General features: G+C 42.3%; 1 protein-coding gene across 1 annotated transcript in view; it reads left to right on the forward strand.

Moving 5' to 3' along the window:
• Nucleotides 1-18,847, forward strand: part of SCAPER (S-phase cyclin A associated protein in the ER) — a 346,678-nt gene that overhangs the window by 177,343 nt on the left and 150,488 nt on the right. The window contains exon 22 of the mRNA XM_077827620.1: nt 3,911-3,976. Coding sequence (XP_077683746.1) covers nt 3,911-3,976 — 66 coding nt within the window. The remainder of the gene's footprint in view (nt 1-3,910; nt 3,977-18,847) is intronic.

Below are 18,847 nucleotides of genomic sequence, written 5' to 3' on the forward strand. Positions count from 1 at the left end.
GTAATGTGGTATGATTTTACAGATTTCATTTAATAAGATACTGAAATATGCACTGAAAGCTTCAAAATCTAAAAAAATAGAAATATATGAAAAGCAAGATAATTAATATTTTTAGTTTCAAGGAGTAGCCGAATAATTTTCTGTTATTTTAGGTCATTAACCTTGAAAAGAAAAGATAATTGTGAATTTGTATTGAACATTTAACCATAAATTCTTAAATGTAGCCATAAGAGGCTCAGCAAAAATATATGTGGTTCAGTCCAATAGTAGAACAGAACAAAGATTGTCCCATAAAATTTAAAGCAAAAGCAAAGCCTTAGTAAAATACTTTGCTTATACTCCATTTGGCAAATTAATTTTAACTGTACAGATACTGCTTTACTTTTAGGCTTACCAGTTGGCACCTTAATAAGCCACTGTAATATTGGTAAACACTACCTGGATACTCTCATGAAATCTCATTATTGATGTGGGGGAGAAGGGTTTCCCATATTCAGAACACAAAAGTGGGCTTTATTAGACTAGATGATTAATGCAGGAGGAAGCAGGAGTCTCAGTGTTGTGAAATACTTTATGAAATGAGTTATGTGATGTCTACCACATTTTTGTCAAACAATAATCCAGTTCTAAGACCACCAAACAGTTGGGAGTCACTATTCAAAACCAGCTCAGAACTTATCTGAAATGTAGATTTAAAGGCCTTATTAACTAATTGGGGAGGGAGACTGGGTGGGAAATGAGGCGCATGGGACAGTAATAATTCATTTAGAATTTCCCAGGAAGTCTTAAGTTATCTATGTACCTTATTTCATCATGGTCATGGGAAACTTCCCCTAGGTTTGTAAACTTGGCAATTATGAATGTATTTCAGTTGTTAGAAAATTATAAGATTTTAAATTTGAGATGAAGCTAGTAACTGCACTAAAATAGGTTTGTGTTGCTTTCATGAGATGCTAGATCTTAAATCAGAATATGAAAGCAACCAAGAGCAAAGGTGAATGAAAGGACAAATTGTGATCAATGGGTTATTAGTTCTGTGTAAAAGTTTTGTTGGTCTATTAATAATATTTATAACCCTAAGCCATTAAACCGGTGCTGTAATAACAGTTGATGTATATCTAGGTAAATTATCCCAGTTTAATATGTATGTGATGCTATCAAAGGAATGCTTGTGTGTGTGCATGTCAGATTGATGGTCAGTGAAAACTAAATAATAAACTCTGACAATACACCTGAAGAAACTAATGAAAGAATCTGTTTTGTGATTTCTCATTTACAATTTGTTTAAAACCTTCCTTTCACAAAAAATTGTTGTGGTGCATATTTTAAGTGAATAATTTTTGGTTTACTTTTCTGGGCCATACTCCAAGTTAGAATGCCTTTGTACTGGATAAGAGACAGGAAACAAAAAGTGAGAATAAATTATCAGTTTTCATCATGGAAAAAGGTTAACAATGGGATGACTCAAGGTTCCTTATCAGGTCCAGTCATGTTTAATATATTTATTAATGATCTGGAAAGTGGGGGGGTGAATAACGAGGTAGAAAACCTTTCAGGTGGCACAAATGATATATCTACATTACAATAAAAAACCCCTGGCACTGAGTCTCAGAGCCCATGTCAATTGACTCAAGTTTCCGAGGCTAAAAATTGCGGTGTAGATGCTTGGGCTGGAGCCCAGGCTCTGAGACCCTGCCCCTCACTGGGTTTCAGAGTCTGAGCCCAAACATTTACACTGCTATTTTTGCCCCTCAGTGTGAGCCCTGTGCACCCAAGTCAGTTGACCTGAGCCCTGAGACTCACTGCTGCAGGTCTTTTTTTTGTTGTGTAGACATACCCTAAGTGCTTTAGGTTAGTCAAGTCCAGGGAAGACTGGGAAGAACTTCAGAGGAACTTAACTAAGCAAGGTGAATGGGCAAATGAAGTTCACAGTAGATAAATGCAAAGTAGTGATCATTGGAGGGAAAAAATGAACTATTCATATACCTTACAGAGTTCTAAATTAGCTGTGTCTACTCAACAAAGAGACGTGAGCATTACTGACAGTTCAATGAAGACCTCTGCTCATTGTGCAGATACAGTCAAAAAAGCAAAGAAAATGTTAAGATCTGAAAGGATTGTAATGGAGAATAATATGGCAAATATTACAATCATATCAATGATATGCCGTCATCTGGAACCTTGTGTGTTGCACTGGTGGTCACATTGCAAAAAAGAATATTACATAATTGGTGGGGTTTATGGGGGAAGCAGTTCAGAGTAGGGTGATGAGAATGATTGGGGCATGAAAAAGATGTTGTATGAAGAGAAATGGAAAAGATTAGGATTATTTGCTTTACAAAGGAGATAAATAAGAGGGGACATGATAAAAGTATATAAAATGATTAATAGTATGAAGAAGGTAGATTTGTGAATGTCTGTTCTCCCTGTCTCATAATACAAGAATAAGGGGACATTCAATAAAATGAAAAGATGGCAATTTGTAACTGATCAGAAGGAAATACTTTTCACTCAATATGGAATTAGAGTGTGAAACTCATTGCTACTGGCTACCATTGAAGCCAATATTTTAGCATGATTCAAGGGAGAGTTGGACATTCATAGGGGTATCCAGAGTTATAATAGTTAATCCTAAAAGAGTTTTGGAAGGAATATAAAACCTCATTCTTCAGGCTTAAAGCAAAGACTGACTATTAGCAACTAGGATGATACCTTACTGGGGGACAGATTATCCTGTATTTGCCTACTGTGGGGTTTCAGCACCTTCCTCTAAAGCAATTTATGATGGCCACTGTCAGAGAAGGATCACAGATCTGATCACTGGTCTGATCACCTAAAGAAGTGACTGGATTTTCCTTTCTGAAAATCTGAATGACTTGCCCTATGTCAGAGATTGAGTCCGCTGCAGAGCTAGGAGTAGAACTCAACAGTCCTGAGCAGCAGCCTTACCTAACCCAAACATCACTTCTTTTCCACTTTAGTTTCTTCATATGCTGTCATTTTCTCTCTGAATAGAAGTCAATGTAGAGTTTTTCTAATGGATCCAAAGCTGAATTTTCTAGCTACTCTGTTGGGTATTTCTTTCACAGTAGGGCTCTGACTGTAAAAAGTGAGAATTTAAATTTTCTGCATCACCATAGTATCTAAATTTGTTTTAACAAATATATTAAATGTTAATGAATCGCTGCAATGAATCCTGTCTTAGGTTGATGAACTGATGATGGTTATCATCTGTTGGTCCAGTCCAGCTGGAGCCACACTAAGCAGTGGTAAAGAAGTATTTTCTCAAATTTTCCTTTACTTTGGCATGTGGCCAATGTAAACAAGAATACTTTTAAGTGTCTAAACAGGTTTACGCTATTGAGTCCTGCTTACATTTCCCAAAGTAAAGCAGACATTCATAGAGGGATTTATTTTAGAGTTGTATGTCTCATGAGGTACATTGTTATAGTACTGTCATGAGTGTTTCATAGAAGATTTAATTGGATCCTCAAATGTAATGGACATTTTGAATGTTAATTATAACGCTTGTGATAAATTCGTCTTTTGATCCTTTAGACATGTCAAAATTAGTAATGTTTTCGTCTAGTCCTGCAATGACATTTTCAGGATAAAAATAGTATTTCTCTTGCCATTGTTGTGTATTCCATTTGTTATGATTTTGAAAATCAGCTTAAAATATCTTAAATACATCACAGTAGTAACAATAATCATACCAAGTCACTGGCTGTTATTTAGGAACAAATATGGCTGATGAAAAGACAAAAACGGCTTACAATAAAATTGATTTTCAGAGATGCCTAGTGACTTGTACAGTGTCATGAAGTTGAATAAATCACATATTAGAATTATTTAATTGGTTTTCAAACACTGAATAATTAATGAATGTTGATGAATATTTTTCCCTCAGGGCTAAAGAATATGAAAGTTTATTGGAAGCAAAAAATGCCACCTCTGAATCACCATACAAAGCAAAGTAAGTATTTAACTGTATACTTCAGTTGTCTGTGTTTTTTGTAGACATGCATCTGCAACTTTTCCATAGAGGCTGATGTGGTAAACTTTCCATTCAATACTTGATATACTGTCCTCTTGAACTACAGATCAGTTCCTAACACAGAAAGTCAGCGCCATAACCACTTCAATGATAAGATGCAAAATATGCATCTCCAAACAATAGGCAAAGAGGTTAGCAGGGGCCAACATTTTAGGTTCCAGTGACCCAAATGAGGCTCCAGTACAATATAATGCCCATAAGAGAGAGAAGAATTTTTGCAGGGTTTTCATTTATTTCACAAGGAATTTTGCCATTGGCAGTGTATCTTGGGCCACATATTCATTGGCTTCAATGATGCTTCACCAGTGTACGCCAGCTGAGTGATGATCTGGCCACTTGTCTCTGTAGACACATACATTATTAACCCATTGATAGGCAAATCTAGGATGCTGGGGACCAGGAAATTTGTTTTAATGAAGTTAAAAATGGTATGCAAGCTCAGTGAATTAACACAAGTTTAAGAGTCAGAAATGTTTTGGAGACCACCAGCTGGAAGAATGATTGTGCAAACATGCACTCAAAATAGGATTGTAATGTAGAAGAGGTAAGTATAGAAAACAATTTAGAAATGAAATTGTTTGTACAACTACTGAAACTTAATTTTGCAGTGCCATCCATAATCTACTCTGTCCACTAGAATTTCTGTTTAAGGCTCCCCCAGCCAAGAATCAATATGGCTGCTCACACAGATAAAGAAGATGATTCTGGCAACCTGCATCTCATAGCTCCATTCCTGTTGTAGATCTCTTCTTTGCTATCTGAGCAGCATTGCAGTCCCCTCTAAGGATAAGGAAGGGAAAGAGAATGTTCCTGCTCTGCTGGGCCAGGTTTGCCCAGTAGTTGTACTAGTTTGTTCATGATATCACTAGTTTACCCAGTAATAGCCTCAGTAGTTGCTCCTTCAACCAACTTCTAGAGAAGCCTGGTTTGCCCAGACTGAGACCTTCCATATAAACTGTCGATCTCAAATGTACATTACAGGGCCTGGAGAACTTTACAAAGGTGGTGTAAAAAGTGACACAAGAGATTAGGGTGTGTTCCAGCCCTCAAATCTGAAATACTTTGCATTTGTCCTGATTTAATTTCATCCTATTTACTTCAGACCATTTCTCCAGTTTGTCCAGATAATTTTAATCTTATCCTCCAAAACAGCCCCTCCCACTTGGTATCATCTGCACACTTTATAAGTGTACTCTCTATGCCATTCTTTAAATCACTGATTAAGATACTGAAGAGAGCAGGACCCTACTTGATATGCCCTTCCAGTTTGACTATGAACCACTGATAACTACTCTCTGGGAACCGTTTTCCAACCAGCTATGCACTCACTTTTTTGTAGCTCCATTTAGGTTGTATTTCCCTAGTTTGCTATGGTAAGTAATATATAAATACATATAATCTAAGCAAGTCAAATAGCAACTATAAAAGACAGCAAACTCAGACTTTTGGATACTTTTTGTGAACAAAATTATTAGTCAGCTGCTAGTGATGTAGGTTCTACTTAACCACATTGTCTTTTCCCCCTTGTGCTCGGAGCTTCTGATATTAATTGTACTGCTAATAATAATCAACAAATTGGTCCCATTTTCCATGTGATTTTATCAGTGATGGCCGTCACTAGGCATCTCCATCAAATGGCACATCATAAACGCTCTGGGGTAGAGGGTACTGTTGTTGACTTCCATTTCTTAATAACTAGAGTAAGTATTATGACAGATTAGTACTCTTGGATTTCTGCTTCCTGTGTGTGGCTGCCAGGAAACTCCTAGTTAAAGCCTGATTGTCAGCCAGTAGCAGGGTGGGCATGTGCCTGGCTCTCCTTGAAACACTGGTAAACCATAGTGCCTTCAAAAAGAAAAGGAGTACTTGTGGCACCTTAGAGACTAACCCATTTATTTGAGCATAAGCTTTCGTGAGCTACAGCTCACTTCATCGGATGCATACTGTGGAAACTGCAGAAGACATTGTATACACAGAGACCATGAAACAATACCTCCTCCCACCCCACTCTCCTGCTGGTAATAGCTTATCTAAAGTGATCACTCTCCTTACAATGTGTATGATAATCAAGGTGGGCCATTTCCAGCACAAATCCAGGTTTTCTCGCCACCCCCCCCACCCCACCCCCCCCGCAACACACACACACACACAAACTCACTCTCCTGCTGGCAATAGCTCATCCAAACTGACCACTCTCCTTACAATGTGTATGATAATCAAGGTGGGCCATTTCCAGCACAAATCCAGGTTTTCTCAACCCCCCCCCCCCACACACACAAACTCACTCTCCTGCTGTTAATAGCTCATCCAAACTGACCACTCTCCTTACAATGTGTATGATAATCAAGGTGGGCCATTTCCAGCATAAATCCAAGTTTAACCAGAACGTGGGGGGGGGGGGGGGGTAGGAAAAAACAAGGGGAAATAGGCTACCTTGCATAATGACTTAGCCATTCCCAGTCTCTATTTAAGCCTAAATTAATAGTACCCAATTTGCAAATGAATTCCAATTCAGCAATTTCTCGCTGGAGTCTGGATTTGAAGTTTTTTTGTTGTAAGATAGTGACCTTCATATCTGTAATTGCGTGACCAGAGAGATTGAAGTGTTCTCCAACTGGTTTCAGCTGTACCACTGTAGAAACTCAACCATCCCGTGATTTTTCACCTGAAATTTTCCTTTTATTTTTGACTTGAACTAACTATAATGATTTTTTTTTTTTTTTTTTGCTTCATTGGACTCACCAGTCTCAGCCCGTCATTAGTTCCTGTGGCTTCTCTTCTTTTAATCTGATTTTTCTCTTGTTTCATCTGTTTTCTTGTGTATCTTCTTTATTTTTATATCTCTTGTGTCTGAAGAACTTATAAACTCTGCAGGAATCCTATTCCTGGTGGCTCATTCTACTCCTACTGGAGTACAGCATGTCTGTTGGGAAGTCTGCGAAGTTTTATAAATTCTTCTAGAATGTTGACAAAGTTTTCAAAGGCTCAGGTATTCATAGCAAGTATTTCCAAAAAATAAATCCCATGCACTTGACTAGTCCTCACAGAGGAGAAACGAATAAAACACGTTTAGTGTTTACTTGCTGCTCTGAATACCGGGAGATCACTGAGTGATGTTCAGTCGCCGAGTTGATGGCATTCGTTCTGAATTCTCACTTAACAGAGAGGGCCATATGAAGGCTGCCATCTTCCACTCTACATGATTACACTCTAATGTATCTCGGAGTGAAACTCAACTGCACCCTCTCCTTTCATGGTCATCTTGAGAACATAGCTGCAAAGATAAAAATGAGAGACAACGTAATCCAGAAACGAGCATGTGCAACCTGGGTTGCATCAGCATCAGTGTTGCAAACATCTGCAATAACACTTGTATATTCAGTAGCTGAATATTGTGCACCGGTATGGAGCAGATACAGTCACATATGACTCGTGGATACCCAGCTAAATACAGTGATGCGGTGCACTATGGGAACCCTTAAGTCGACTCCAACACTATGGCTACATGTCCTGTCTAATATCGCTCCCCTTTCGATATGCCGAACTGCTGCAACGTTCTGCAAAGCTCAGCGAATCCAGGAAAACAGATGTCTTCCTATTCACCAAGACCTTGACAACACCACACACACAGCCCGCAACGTCTTAAGTCCTGCAAGTCCTGCTTTCTGGGAACATTCATTAAGCCTCATTCAATCAGGCTAGATCAGAAGGCGGCTTGGAAAGGAAATTGGGCTAGACAAGACTTAAAAAATAAGCACCTTGTGCCAGATCCCACACAGAAGGTTCCTGGGTTTGAACTTCCATGGTCATCTTGGTTAACGCTGAACCGAATTCTAACCAACCATGGTAGATGCAGATATCTAATGCACAAATGGAAAATCAAGGACTCCCTGGTGTGCAAGTGTGGTTCCCTATGACAGACCATCGAACATATCACTACCGACTGCCCAATTTATAAATATGAAGGAGGCATTGCTGCAATAAATTCTCTACTCCTGATGTAGCCATTTGGCTCGATCAACTTCAGGTGAAATTGTAGTTGCTCCTCTACACCAGCCACACGAAAGAAGAAGTGTTTACTAAATTAACAGTTTTTAGCATACAATACCAGAAAAATTAGAAGATGTGGCTAGGGATTCTAGGTTTTCTAAATACAGATGAGAGGCTTATTGTGTACACAGGTATTATGTAGACAGAGAGCATATTGTTGATAGTTAACAATAAATAAACAATAGAAGTAATAGATTACTATATAATAAAATTATATTAAATCAGTTTTGTATTACAGCACTGGCACTAGTGACAATAACCCTTAACTGTTCAGAAATTAATGAGATTTAGTCTCACAGTTGGAAATTTAGGGGGCAGAAGACTAGTGTTCAGTCCAGTATATTTAACTGTCATTATGTTCCAAACTAAAACAGGTATTGCCAGAGTCCTATAATAAAAATCTCTAGGGCTGAATCCTATTGTCCTGACCTGTCCTGGTGCCAAACCAGTTTCCAGTGCAAGTTAGAGCACCCTGATAGTATTCTACTGTGGTTCCCCAGGCTATGCGCAAATTGCAACATTATGCATCTGCAGTACATAAAATCGGATTGAATTCTAAAAAGTCTGTTGGATTACTTTGTTAGATTATCTTCTAAGTAGATATCTGAAAAATATAGGACTAGATGGTTTCCTGAGATTCCTGACCGTGAATGGAAGGACAAGAGTGGGTGGGTGGGTGGGTGAAAAGAGCTTATGCCCCCTCATGGACGTTGAGTATAATCATGGTTCTTGCACTCACTTGAGTGTAGGGATCACATGATCTGGAACTGCAAGCCGCCTCAAAGTGAAAGGGAAGGCTTGAGAAGAAGGAGCAGTAGAACCAACTAGTCACAAAGTGGTTGAGCATGCACTACACCCTTTGAAGCAGGGAACAGTGGACATTGTCCCTTGTGTGCCAGGAAGCTCTGTTCCTTTTGAACTTCCTGCTGGTTTGTGTGATTTTTGCATCACCCTAATGCTGGGCAGAAAGCAGCCCACATTCTAAACTCGTACACAGACCTGCAGATAAACAGCAGTGGGAGACTCCTATTACTGAAAGATCTTATGGAATCAAGGTAGTGCTCAAATCCAGTTTAGTCAGACAGTCACCTTTCAGCACAGTAGCCTGAAAGCAGTTAACATTTCAAAAATAAAATATCTATCTATCCAGTATCGGGACTTGAGGATTTGCCAGTTGCTCAGAGGTCAAGGCAATAGGAACTCCAGTCTGAACATACTTTGTGAAAGAGGGAATAGAAGACTGCCTATGAGTCAGCCAACAGCTCAGTTCAGAGTTTACATCATGTATTGTGCCAGGAAATTAAGCAAAACTTTTAACAGAACTGAAGACAAATAATCTATGGGTATGTCTTCAGTACCTGCCGTATCAGCAGACAGCGATCGATCCAGCAGGGATCAATTTATTGCGTCTAGTCTAGACGTGATAAATCGACCCCCAAGCGCTCTCCTGTCGACTCCTGTACTCCAGCACCGCTAGAGGAGCAGGCGGAGTCAACAGGGGAGTGGCAGCAGTCGACTCACCATGGGGAAGACACCATGGTAAGTTGATCTAAGTACGTCGACTTCAGCCACGTTATTCATTTAGCTGAAGTTGCGTAACTTAGATCGATTCCCCCCCAGTGTAGACCAGGGCTAGGAAAGGTAACTTTATATCCCTCAGTAAAAGAGTGAATGAGGAGACAAGAAACTTCATAAGGCAAGCACTAAAGCCTGGATCAGTGTGGTTTTTCTAGTGTAAACAGGCATTTTTAACAAAGGAAAAAGTTAAAACAAAAGATTATACTGCTGTTAAGCTAAGCATAGGGCCCTGTGTTACCTAGTACAATAGCTGAAAAAAAAAACTGGAAGAAAGGAACAGCGCAACAGTAGGTCTAGGGTGGAACATTATCATACTAATGAGAAATATAAAAAAAGTTAGACTTTTATCCTTTCAGACAGAACACAGAGTAATGTACTGGGAGCTTATATTAACTGCTACTGTACCTGGCTGACAAAAAGTGAATTCTTGCCAGTAATAAGAGTCTAGAATCTATCCAATGCAGGCTCTGAGAAAATCTGCTGAGGTAATGAGACACGGCATATCATGGAGTGAAGGGGGTCAAAAATTGGGAATGCTAGAGTTGAAAAGGAATGTGTGACAGATTCTTAGCCAACTTTAATGTTTGTAATAATATGGGATCTGAAAAAATTTCTCTCTTACAAAACAAACATCAATAGTTTCTGTTTATACTAAAAGCAGGTCTTAAATAATCTAGCTAGGATGTAATTATATTAATAAACAAAGAAACTTTTCCTAACTCATTAGGCCGGGAAAGCTAAAGATGAACAATAAATGCTTTTTTAAAAATCTCAAAGACTCTTTAAGACCTTGCATCATTAACAGACTATATATGTAGACTTCAAAATTACAAATAAATCTACATTAGAGCAAAGTAGTTGAAAATAATTTCTTGTTATATGTATCTGCTAAAATCTTAGATCTGTGTTTTTCTTTCAACTGTTAGTGATTTCATCAACAACTAAAGCAGTTGAAGGAATGCAGTTCCCTGCCTTCTTTTTGGTGTTGTTGATATCATCAGATATTGCAGAGTGAAGACAGGACCCCAAATGTAGGGTCTTGACATGAAAAGCTTTTTAATCTGTCATATTTATGCTTAAACTACAGTAGTGTTGCAAGGATCACTAGTTTCCTGTTGCAGTTCACAGATTGTTTCAGTAGTTGCAGTTAGTTTACATTTTGCAATTTTACACAATGTTTTGCAGTGGCCAAATACTGGATCAGATGTTTTTTAAACAGCACATTAAGTAGTTGGATTGCATTAATATTAGTCAGCAGTCTGGGCCCATGCTGCTTTGACAGGTATGTGTGGGCTCCAGAGTACTGACTCTAAAGTGGGGGGGGGAGGTTGTTTTTGTTTTGTTTTATATTGTGTTTTGTGGGGTTGTCAAAAGGCTCAAAGCAGTTCTTTGCTGCAAGTAAAAGTTTAGAAGATGGCAAGTGGAGATTTCTAGCATATCGGTTGAGCAACTTTTGTCCCCTAAAACTGAGGGAAATGGTCCCAGAATACTACCTATTCCTTAGGTGCTCTGCCCTGTCAGCTAATTTGTGCAGCCAATGACACTTTTCCAAGCAAATGAGCACTATCATTGCAGGAGGGAGAATATTCCCAGTTGACTTGTTTGTTCGTTGGCTTCACACAGCTGGTTGGTTGGTTGGTTGGTTGGTTGGTTGGTGGTTGCTCTTTTTGGTCGTTTGTTGAAGGTGAACAGATTCCTGGGGCTCCCTTAGTGTTTATTTTTAGGCTGCGGATCAGTTTAGAAGTAATAATTTTGCATTTCATCCAGTAATCTTGCCTATTAAAGTTACACTTACATGGATACCTACTATCTTAGGGAGATAGGGTTGGTAAGGTAATATCTTTTATTGGACCAACGTTTGTTGATGAGAGAGACAAGCTTTCAAGCTCTGTGTAGCTCAAAAGCTTGTCTCTCTCACCAACAGAAGTTTGGTCCAATAAAAGATGTTTCTCGCCTTGTCTCTAATGTCCTGGGACCAACACGGCTACAACAACATTGCATACACCTCATTCCCTTTGTAATATCTGTTAGAAGGCTGCACTAGCAGACAGATTTAAGGAAGGGGGAAAGTGGGTTATCACAGAATAAGTTATACTTTGCACTTACTTAGCAGCTTTTTTCCAAGGACCGTAGAGTTTTCAGTATTAAATTACGCATCAAAACACCATGTGAGCTATCAGTGTTATGAACCCCATTACATAAATAGAGAAAGTGAGGCAGAGGAAAAAGCTGAGACATGCTGCAAGTAATGTAGTGAGTCAGTAGCTGGGCCAGAAATCAAATCATCCCAGTCCTGTGCTTTAACCATTAGATGACACTCTCTTCCTGCAGGTTTGTAAAATTTGTCTCTGAACTCCTCTACAAAACAAAACTATCGCAAAAAGGCACGTGCTGAACACTACGGAAATTTAAGCTGTCATTATCCTGAAAAGAGGATTTAGTAGGAAGGGAAGATGGAATTGAAAAGAAAAACTCCAATAAGAGTCTGCTACAGAAGAAATTGGATACGTGGTCTGAGATACGTTCTTGCATAGCCAAAAATTAAACATTCTATATATCAGTGTTTTCAGAGTTCATGTGTCAAGCCAGTACTGGGTCACCTTGCTCAGCACGCAGGGACCTTGGCGGCCGGCCAGTAAAAACTAGTGGTAAAACTAGTAATTCCTACCCGGAAGCAGCTAGCAGCAGATCCGGCTCGTAGGCAGGGCAGCCACAGGGCTCTGTGTGCTGTCCGAGCACTTGCTCTCCGCTGAGGTGGGGGTGGGTGCCTGCGGGCGAGAGCCGTGTGGAGCCGCTTGCGCGCCTCTGCCTAGGATCCAGACCTGCTGGACACTTCCAGGGTGCAGCGTGGTCCGCAGTGACAGGACAGGTGGGAAGCCTGCCTCTGCACCTCGGCTGCGCTGCTGACCAAGAGCCACCAGAGGTAAGCCCGCTCCTCAATCCCCTGCCCCAGCCCTGAGCCCCCCCAAACCCAGAGCCCCTTCCTGCACCCCAACCCCCTCATTCCTGGCCCCACCCCAGAGCCTACACTCCAGCCCAGAGCCCTGACCCCTTCTTGCACCCCTGAGCCCCTCCTGCACCCCAAACCCTGCATCCCCAGCCCAGAGCCTTGACCCCCCTCCCGCACCTCTGCCCAGAGCCCCCTCCCACACCACAAACCCCTCATCCCCAGCTCCGTTGGGTCGCTGGCATCAACATTTTCTTCAACTGGGTAGCCAGAAAAAAAGTTTGAAAAACACTGCTATATATTACAGTATAGTCTTGTTTGCCTCCCAGTGCACCATCTGACTCACAGGAGAGAAAGATATTTAGGTCATTCTTGATCTAATACGTAAGTTACTATTTAGGCCAATTATAAGACATTAGACCAAAATATTAGCAACATTCAGAGACAAAGCTCCATTTTAAAGGAACTAGTGGAAAGAAGCAGATAATCCCATATTCTGGAAATATTTGTGTGGAATTGGTTGTTTTCCAAACAGCTGTGCAAACTATAAAGGAGCCAAAAAAGAGTAAATAAATCTCCAGTTTGTGATAAGTCATCCACCAGTTGATTGTAGGATACATGTTCAAAAAATTGCTCGAGCATTCGCCCTGTGGAGACATCAGGTACAGGTGTTTCTGTACCTCGACGACTGGCTGATCAAAGGCCGCTCCAGGACACAAGCGGTCTCGTTTATTGAGAACCTGGGTCTGCTCCTAAACGAAGCAAAGTCAACTCTGCCCCCCGACCAGAGAATAGAGTTTAAAGGGGCAGTACTGGACTTGACCCAAGCCAGGGCATTCCTCCCACAGGCTAGATTTCAAGCCCTCAACAGCATGATCCAGGGAGTCATGCAGTTCCCCACCACTATCGCGAGAAACTGCCTGAAGCTTCTCAGGCACATGGCAGCCTGTACGTACGTGGTATGACACACCAAACTCAGGGTTCGGCTGCTACAGTTGTGGCTAGCATCAGTCTATCGATGAGCCCAGGCCAGCTTGGACAGGATCATGACCCTGCTTCGCCCTGTCCTCGATTCACTCTTGTGCTGGACTGACACCCAGCAGGTGTGCTCAGGGGTCCCCTTCGCAGCCCCACAGCCATCCCTGGCGTTGGTGACGGACACGTCGGATTTGGACTGGGGAGCTCATTTTGGGGACCACAGGACTCAAGGCGTCTGGTCGCAAGCAAGCAGATCTGCACCTCCACATCAATGTCAGAGAGCTCAGAGCAGTGCGCTTAGTGTGTCAGACGTTCCGCCTTACCTAGTCGAACAATGTGTATCAGTCATGACGGACAATACGACTGCGATGTTCTGTATCAACAAACGGGGGTGTACGCTCCTCTCCCCTGTGCCAGGAAGCCTTCACGCTACGGGACTTATGTGTAGAACACTCAGTCAACTTGCAGGTGTCGTATCTTCCCGGGGTTCAGAACAAGCTGGCAGAACCACCTCAGCAGGTTGTTACGCAGCCGTGAGCGATCCCTTCAACCGGATGTCTCATGTTCAGTCTTCCAGAGGTGGGGATGTCCCCGATCGACCTCTTCGCCACATGACGCAACAGGAAGTGTCAACAGTTCTGCTCCTTCCAGAATCAGAGCCCGGGCTCCATGGTGGATGCGTTCCTCCTCCGCTGGGGAGGAGCTCTCCTATACACCTTCCCACCGATACCACTCGTTCACAAGGTCCTGCTCAAGATTCGCAGAGATCGTGCTCGAGTTATACTGATAGCACCGGCCTGCCCATGTCAGCATTGGTACACATCTCTCCTAGATGTGTCTGTGGGAGCTGCAATTACCTTGCCGCTCTTCCCGGACCTTCTCACACAGGATCACGGATGTCTCCAACACTCAAACCTGCAGTCACTCCATCTCACGGCATAGAAGCTCCATCATTGAATGTGTCGGAGCTTTCCTGTTCAGACCATGTTAGACAGGTCCTCCTTGGCAGTAGAAAACACTCAACGAGGGCCATGTACCTTGCCAAGTGGAAGAGATTTTCAATATGTTCAGCGTCGCGCAACTCGCCCCCAATGCTAGCCTCAGGGCTGCACATTCTGGACTACCTTCTGTGTCTGAAACGAGGGTCTCTCGTTGCCTTCTATAAGAGTACACTTGGCAGCCATCTCAGCATTCCATCTGGGTGTAGAGGGCTGCTCAGTTTTTGCTAACCACATGGTCAGCTGCTTCCTGAAGGGGCTCAACAGGTTGTACCCACATGTTCGCCAGCCGGTCCCTGCCTGCGACCTCAACTTGGTCATCTCTAGACTCATGGGGCATCCCTTTGAGCCTTTAGCAACATGCTCCCTGCTCTACCTCTCTTACAAGGTTGTGTTCCTGGTGACGATAACCTCGGCCAGGAGGGTGTCTGAGCTCAGGGCCCTAACTTCAAAGCTGCCCTACACCACATTTTTTAAGGCAGAGGTTCAGCTCAGGCCCTACCGTGCTTTCCTCCTGAAGGTTGTGTCGCAGTTCCACATCAACCAAGACATTTTCTTCCCTGTTTTCTACCCTAAACCTCATTCGAACAACAGGGAGCAGAGGCTCCACAATCTAGATGTGCCACAGAAGGCACAGAATCTGAGACTTCCAGCGAACTCCATGACTTCAGCCTGCGGTGGCAGGGAGCAACAAGATACCCCTGCCGCCTCTGGCGGTTCCCGGAGCTCCAGGCCGCAGTGGGCAGCACGGTACCCCACAGCTCCTGGCTGTCATGCATGGCAGGGTACTCCCAAGCTCCCGGCCACTGCCAGCGGGGGAACCCCCAAGCTTGTGGGCAGCAGGGAACCCTGCAGCTCCTTGCTGTGGCAGGGGAACCCCCAAGTTCCCAGCGGCTGAGGGCAGCGGAGGAACCCCACAACTCCCAGCCCCCACAGGCAGCGAGGGACCCCCCAGAGCTGCAGACAGCAGGGGTAGCCCCGCAGGCATCAGCTGCTGCAGGCTGCTCCTAGACCCTGCGCAGCTGCCCCACTTCAAGCAGTGTGGGGACCCGCAGATCCCCATTTTGTCAGGGGTATTTTTAGTAAAAGTCACGGACAGGTCACGGCTTCCGTGAATTTTTCTCTTTTGCCCATGCTCTATGGCCTTTACTAAAAATATCTGACAAAATCTTAGCCTTAAACATAAGCAATTCAGGAGTAAATTGTTAGTATGGGGGCTGGAAATTTCACTCCTATACACCCCACAGTTTGGACTATAGGGTGTGTGAATAGCAGTACGCACCAAAGTGCTGACCTGTAACTCCCCCATGTGGATGCTGCAGACACAAACTAAAAGCTTGCTAGTTTGCATTAACATAGTCCTCTTGAAACAGGACTACACTACTGTGAACCAAAGTTTGTCTTTTAGTGAAAGATTCTGGAGTTATTTACAGCTGAAGTTAAAATCTGGCAGTTTCTTTTTTGAGGGGGAATACATTACCAGCAGTGTTTCTTCCGTTGAGGTTGGAAATTGGACATAACTTTTAGCTCATATTACTGAAACATCACTGTAATTCTGGCATTCTTCCTTTAAGCTTAGTTCAGATGAATCACAGTTTTGATTTACGTCAGGGTTAAATACAGACCTCTTGTGTTCCGTGAATGTTCCTTATGCCTTTTTAAATACTATTGGCATTGGGCAGAATATATGCTAAATTCATAAAGACACTGATATACGAATATGTGTATTCTATAGGTATGTTTAGGTACTTTGTAGTTCACTGTTTAAAATATTAGAATTACTCTCTGCAGTGGTGAAACAGTCCTCCAACCAATGAAGTGGCCACTTTTCTGTCACAAAATCGAATGTTTTGCCCATAATTTTACACTTGCTTTGCCTCTTCCTTAATCTGATGGGACACCAGCCCAGGTTCAGTTACAAAGGGGCAGGGGAGAAAAGCCATTTTTAATAGTCTTTTTTGCTTTTATATTAATTTTTGTGTAGATGTAGTCCACCTTTGAAAGTGTTAGTGATAGGATATATTAAGAAAGAAGCACATCAAAACTATGCAAAGAAAACACTCATACTTGAGACTAGAGTTCTGAGTAGTCAATACAAAATCATATTTTATATTAACACATTAATATTATTTTAATGATTACTAAAATATATTTCAGCATAAACCCTCATAATTATTAGATTGTGCAACCTCCAGTGTGTCTCCATCCAGTCATGTAGTTTGAAAGAAATCTTTACTTAAGAGATTTAAGCACTTCCTTACTTAAACATGTACTTAAGTGCTTTGCTGAATAATAATGGGCTTTAATGTATGTTTAAATGTTGTCCTGAATTGGGGCCTATGGCTGAAATATAAGTGAGGAGATCCAATGTACAGTTTGTTGGGTCGAGGAAGAGAAGCAAGAGTTCTTCTTTGAGTGGTTATACATGTATATTCCACTCAGGTGTGTGGGTGCCCAGTACACCAGAGCCAGAGTGTTTTCTGCAGCAGTACCCATTGGGTCCGTGCATGCATCCTGCACCTTCTCCTGGCCCCTCCTTAGGCTATACGAGAGTGGCACTCCCCTGACCCTGTCAGTTCCTTATCACCACCCATAGCCTGAGTTGGAGCTTCCTGGGCAGTTTACCTCATGATTTTTTCTCTTTGTAGTCAGCAAGATTAGTTCTCTGCCTTCCCTGTAAATAGAAGTTAGTACCCCATAATTAGATTTCTTTTGTTATTTTAGTCTGTTTTAGGGTTTTATTTTGTTTGTTAGTAATTAGTCTTCAATGCTAGACACTGGTGACATGCAGCACTCCCCGGGCTTTTAGCAATGCCTGTCATGTGGCATGTCTATCCCAGATAGTGACCCTCACATGCTCTGCCTTCTCTGTCTTGGCGAGGGGCACATTAAGGATAGGTGCAGTATCTGCCATTCTTTCAAAAAAAGAATGCAGATTTCCAAAGGTCTGTGCCTCAAGCAACACTTTATGAAGCAGGCCATGAGACCCAGCTCAGCCCCAGGACCCTCAACCAAACACCTGTTGCCTACCTGTGGTCCACTAACGAGGCTGCAGTGGTCTCTGACAGACCCCTAGACTCAGGCTATGTCTACACTAGCACTTTTGTCAGTGTAACTTAGGTTGCACATGAGTGACAAAAAACACTGCCTTAAGCGACATAAGTTGCACCAACAGAAGCACTGGTATGGACAGCACTATGTCAACGGGAGAGCTCTCTCCTGTCAGCTTAGAGCAGCTATATGGGAGATCTTACTGCGCCGCAGCTGCATCACTACAGCTGTACTGCTGTAAGCGCTCTAATGTAGACATGGCCTCAGTTTCTCCTCTGAGGAAGAGGTGTTGGTCTTCTTATCCCAAGCTTCCCCAAAAGAGGACTCCTAAAACAAACCGGAGCTGCTCACTGTCATAGAATTTTTTGAGGAGGAAGCACAAATCACAGAGAAGGAGATCCACCAATTCCAGTACGAATCAGCCAGCTCATCCTCAGTCTGCTGTTTGGAAGTAGCACATTTGACTTCTCCTTCAAAGACAGCAATATAATTGCTGGCGATCTTTCTGCTATCTCCCCCCCATGCATGGGGACAGATATTCCACTTCCTCAGTGCTTGAGAGATCATAACCACAGACAAATGGATCCTAAAGACTATGAGACTGGGATATTCTATCCAATTCTTCTCATTCCCCCCTTTCCCACTCATCTCCTCTATCCCTTTTTGGGGAACCATCTCAGGGAGTCAGTGCTCCTTCAGGAAGTTCAGACTGTGCTCACTCTATGGTCCATAGAAGAATTTTCCTTTGGCACTGGGGAAAGGAGTTTTAATCCATGACTCTTTCTGATCCCCAAGTCCAAGAGAGGGTCTGAGTCCCATACTGAACCTTCAAAATATCAACAAGTTCATCAGAGATATAAAATTTCACCTGGTTTCCCTAGCATCAGTCCATTCTTCCCTACATCACGGTGCTTGTTTGCTACCCTTTCTCTCCAGAATGCCTATTTCCATGTGGCAGTTCTGCCAAGTCACATGAAGTTTTGAGATCTGTAGCAACGGGTCAACATTATCAATATACAGTACTTCGGTTTGGCCTGTTGTCAGCTCCGCATGTATTTACCTACTGCATAGTGGAGGTGGCGACCTTCTTGAGGAGAAAGGGAATTCACATCTTCATTTATCTGGATGATTGGTTGGTGTGAGGCAGATTGAAATATCAGGTACTTCACCACGTTTAGTTCATCATCT

This window comes from Eretmochelys imbricata, chromosome 10 (assembly GCF_965152235.1).
Source record: "Eretmochelys imbricata isolate rEreImb1 chromosome 10, rEreImb1.hap1, whole genome shotgun sequence".
NCBI lineage: Eukaryota > Metazoa > Chordata > Testudines > Cheloniidae > Eretmochelys > Eretmochelys imbricata.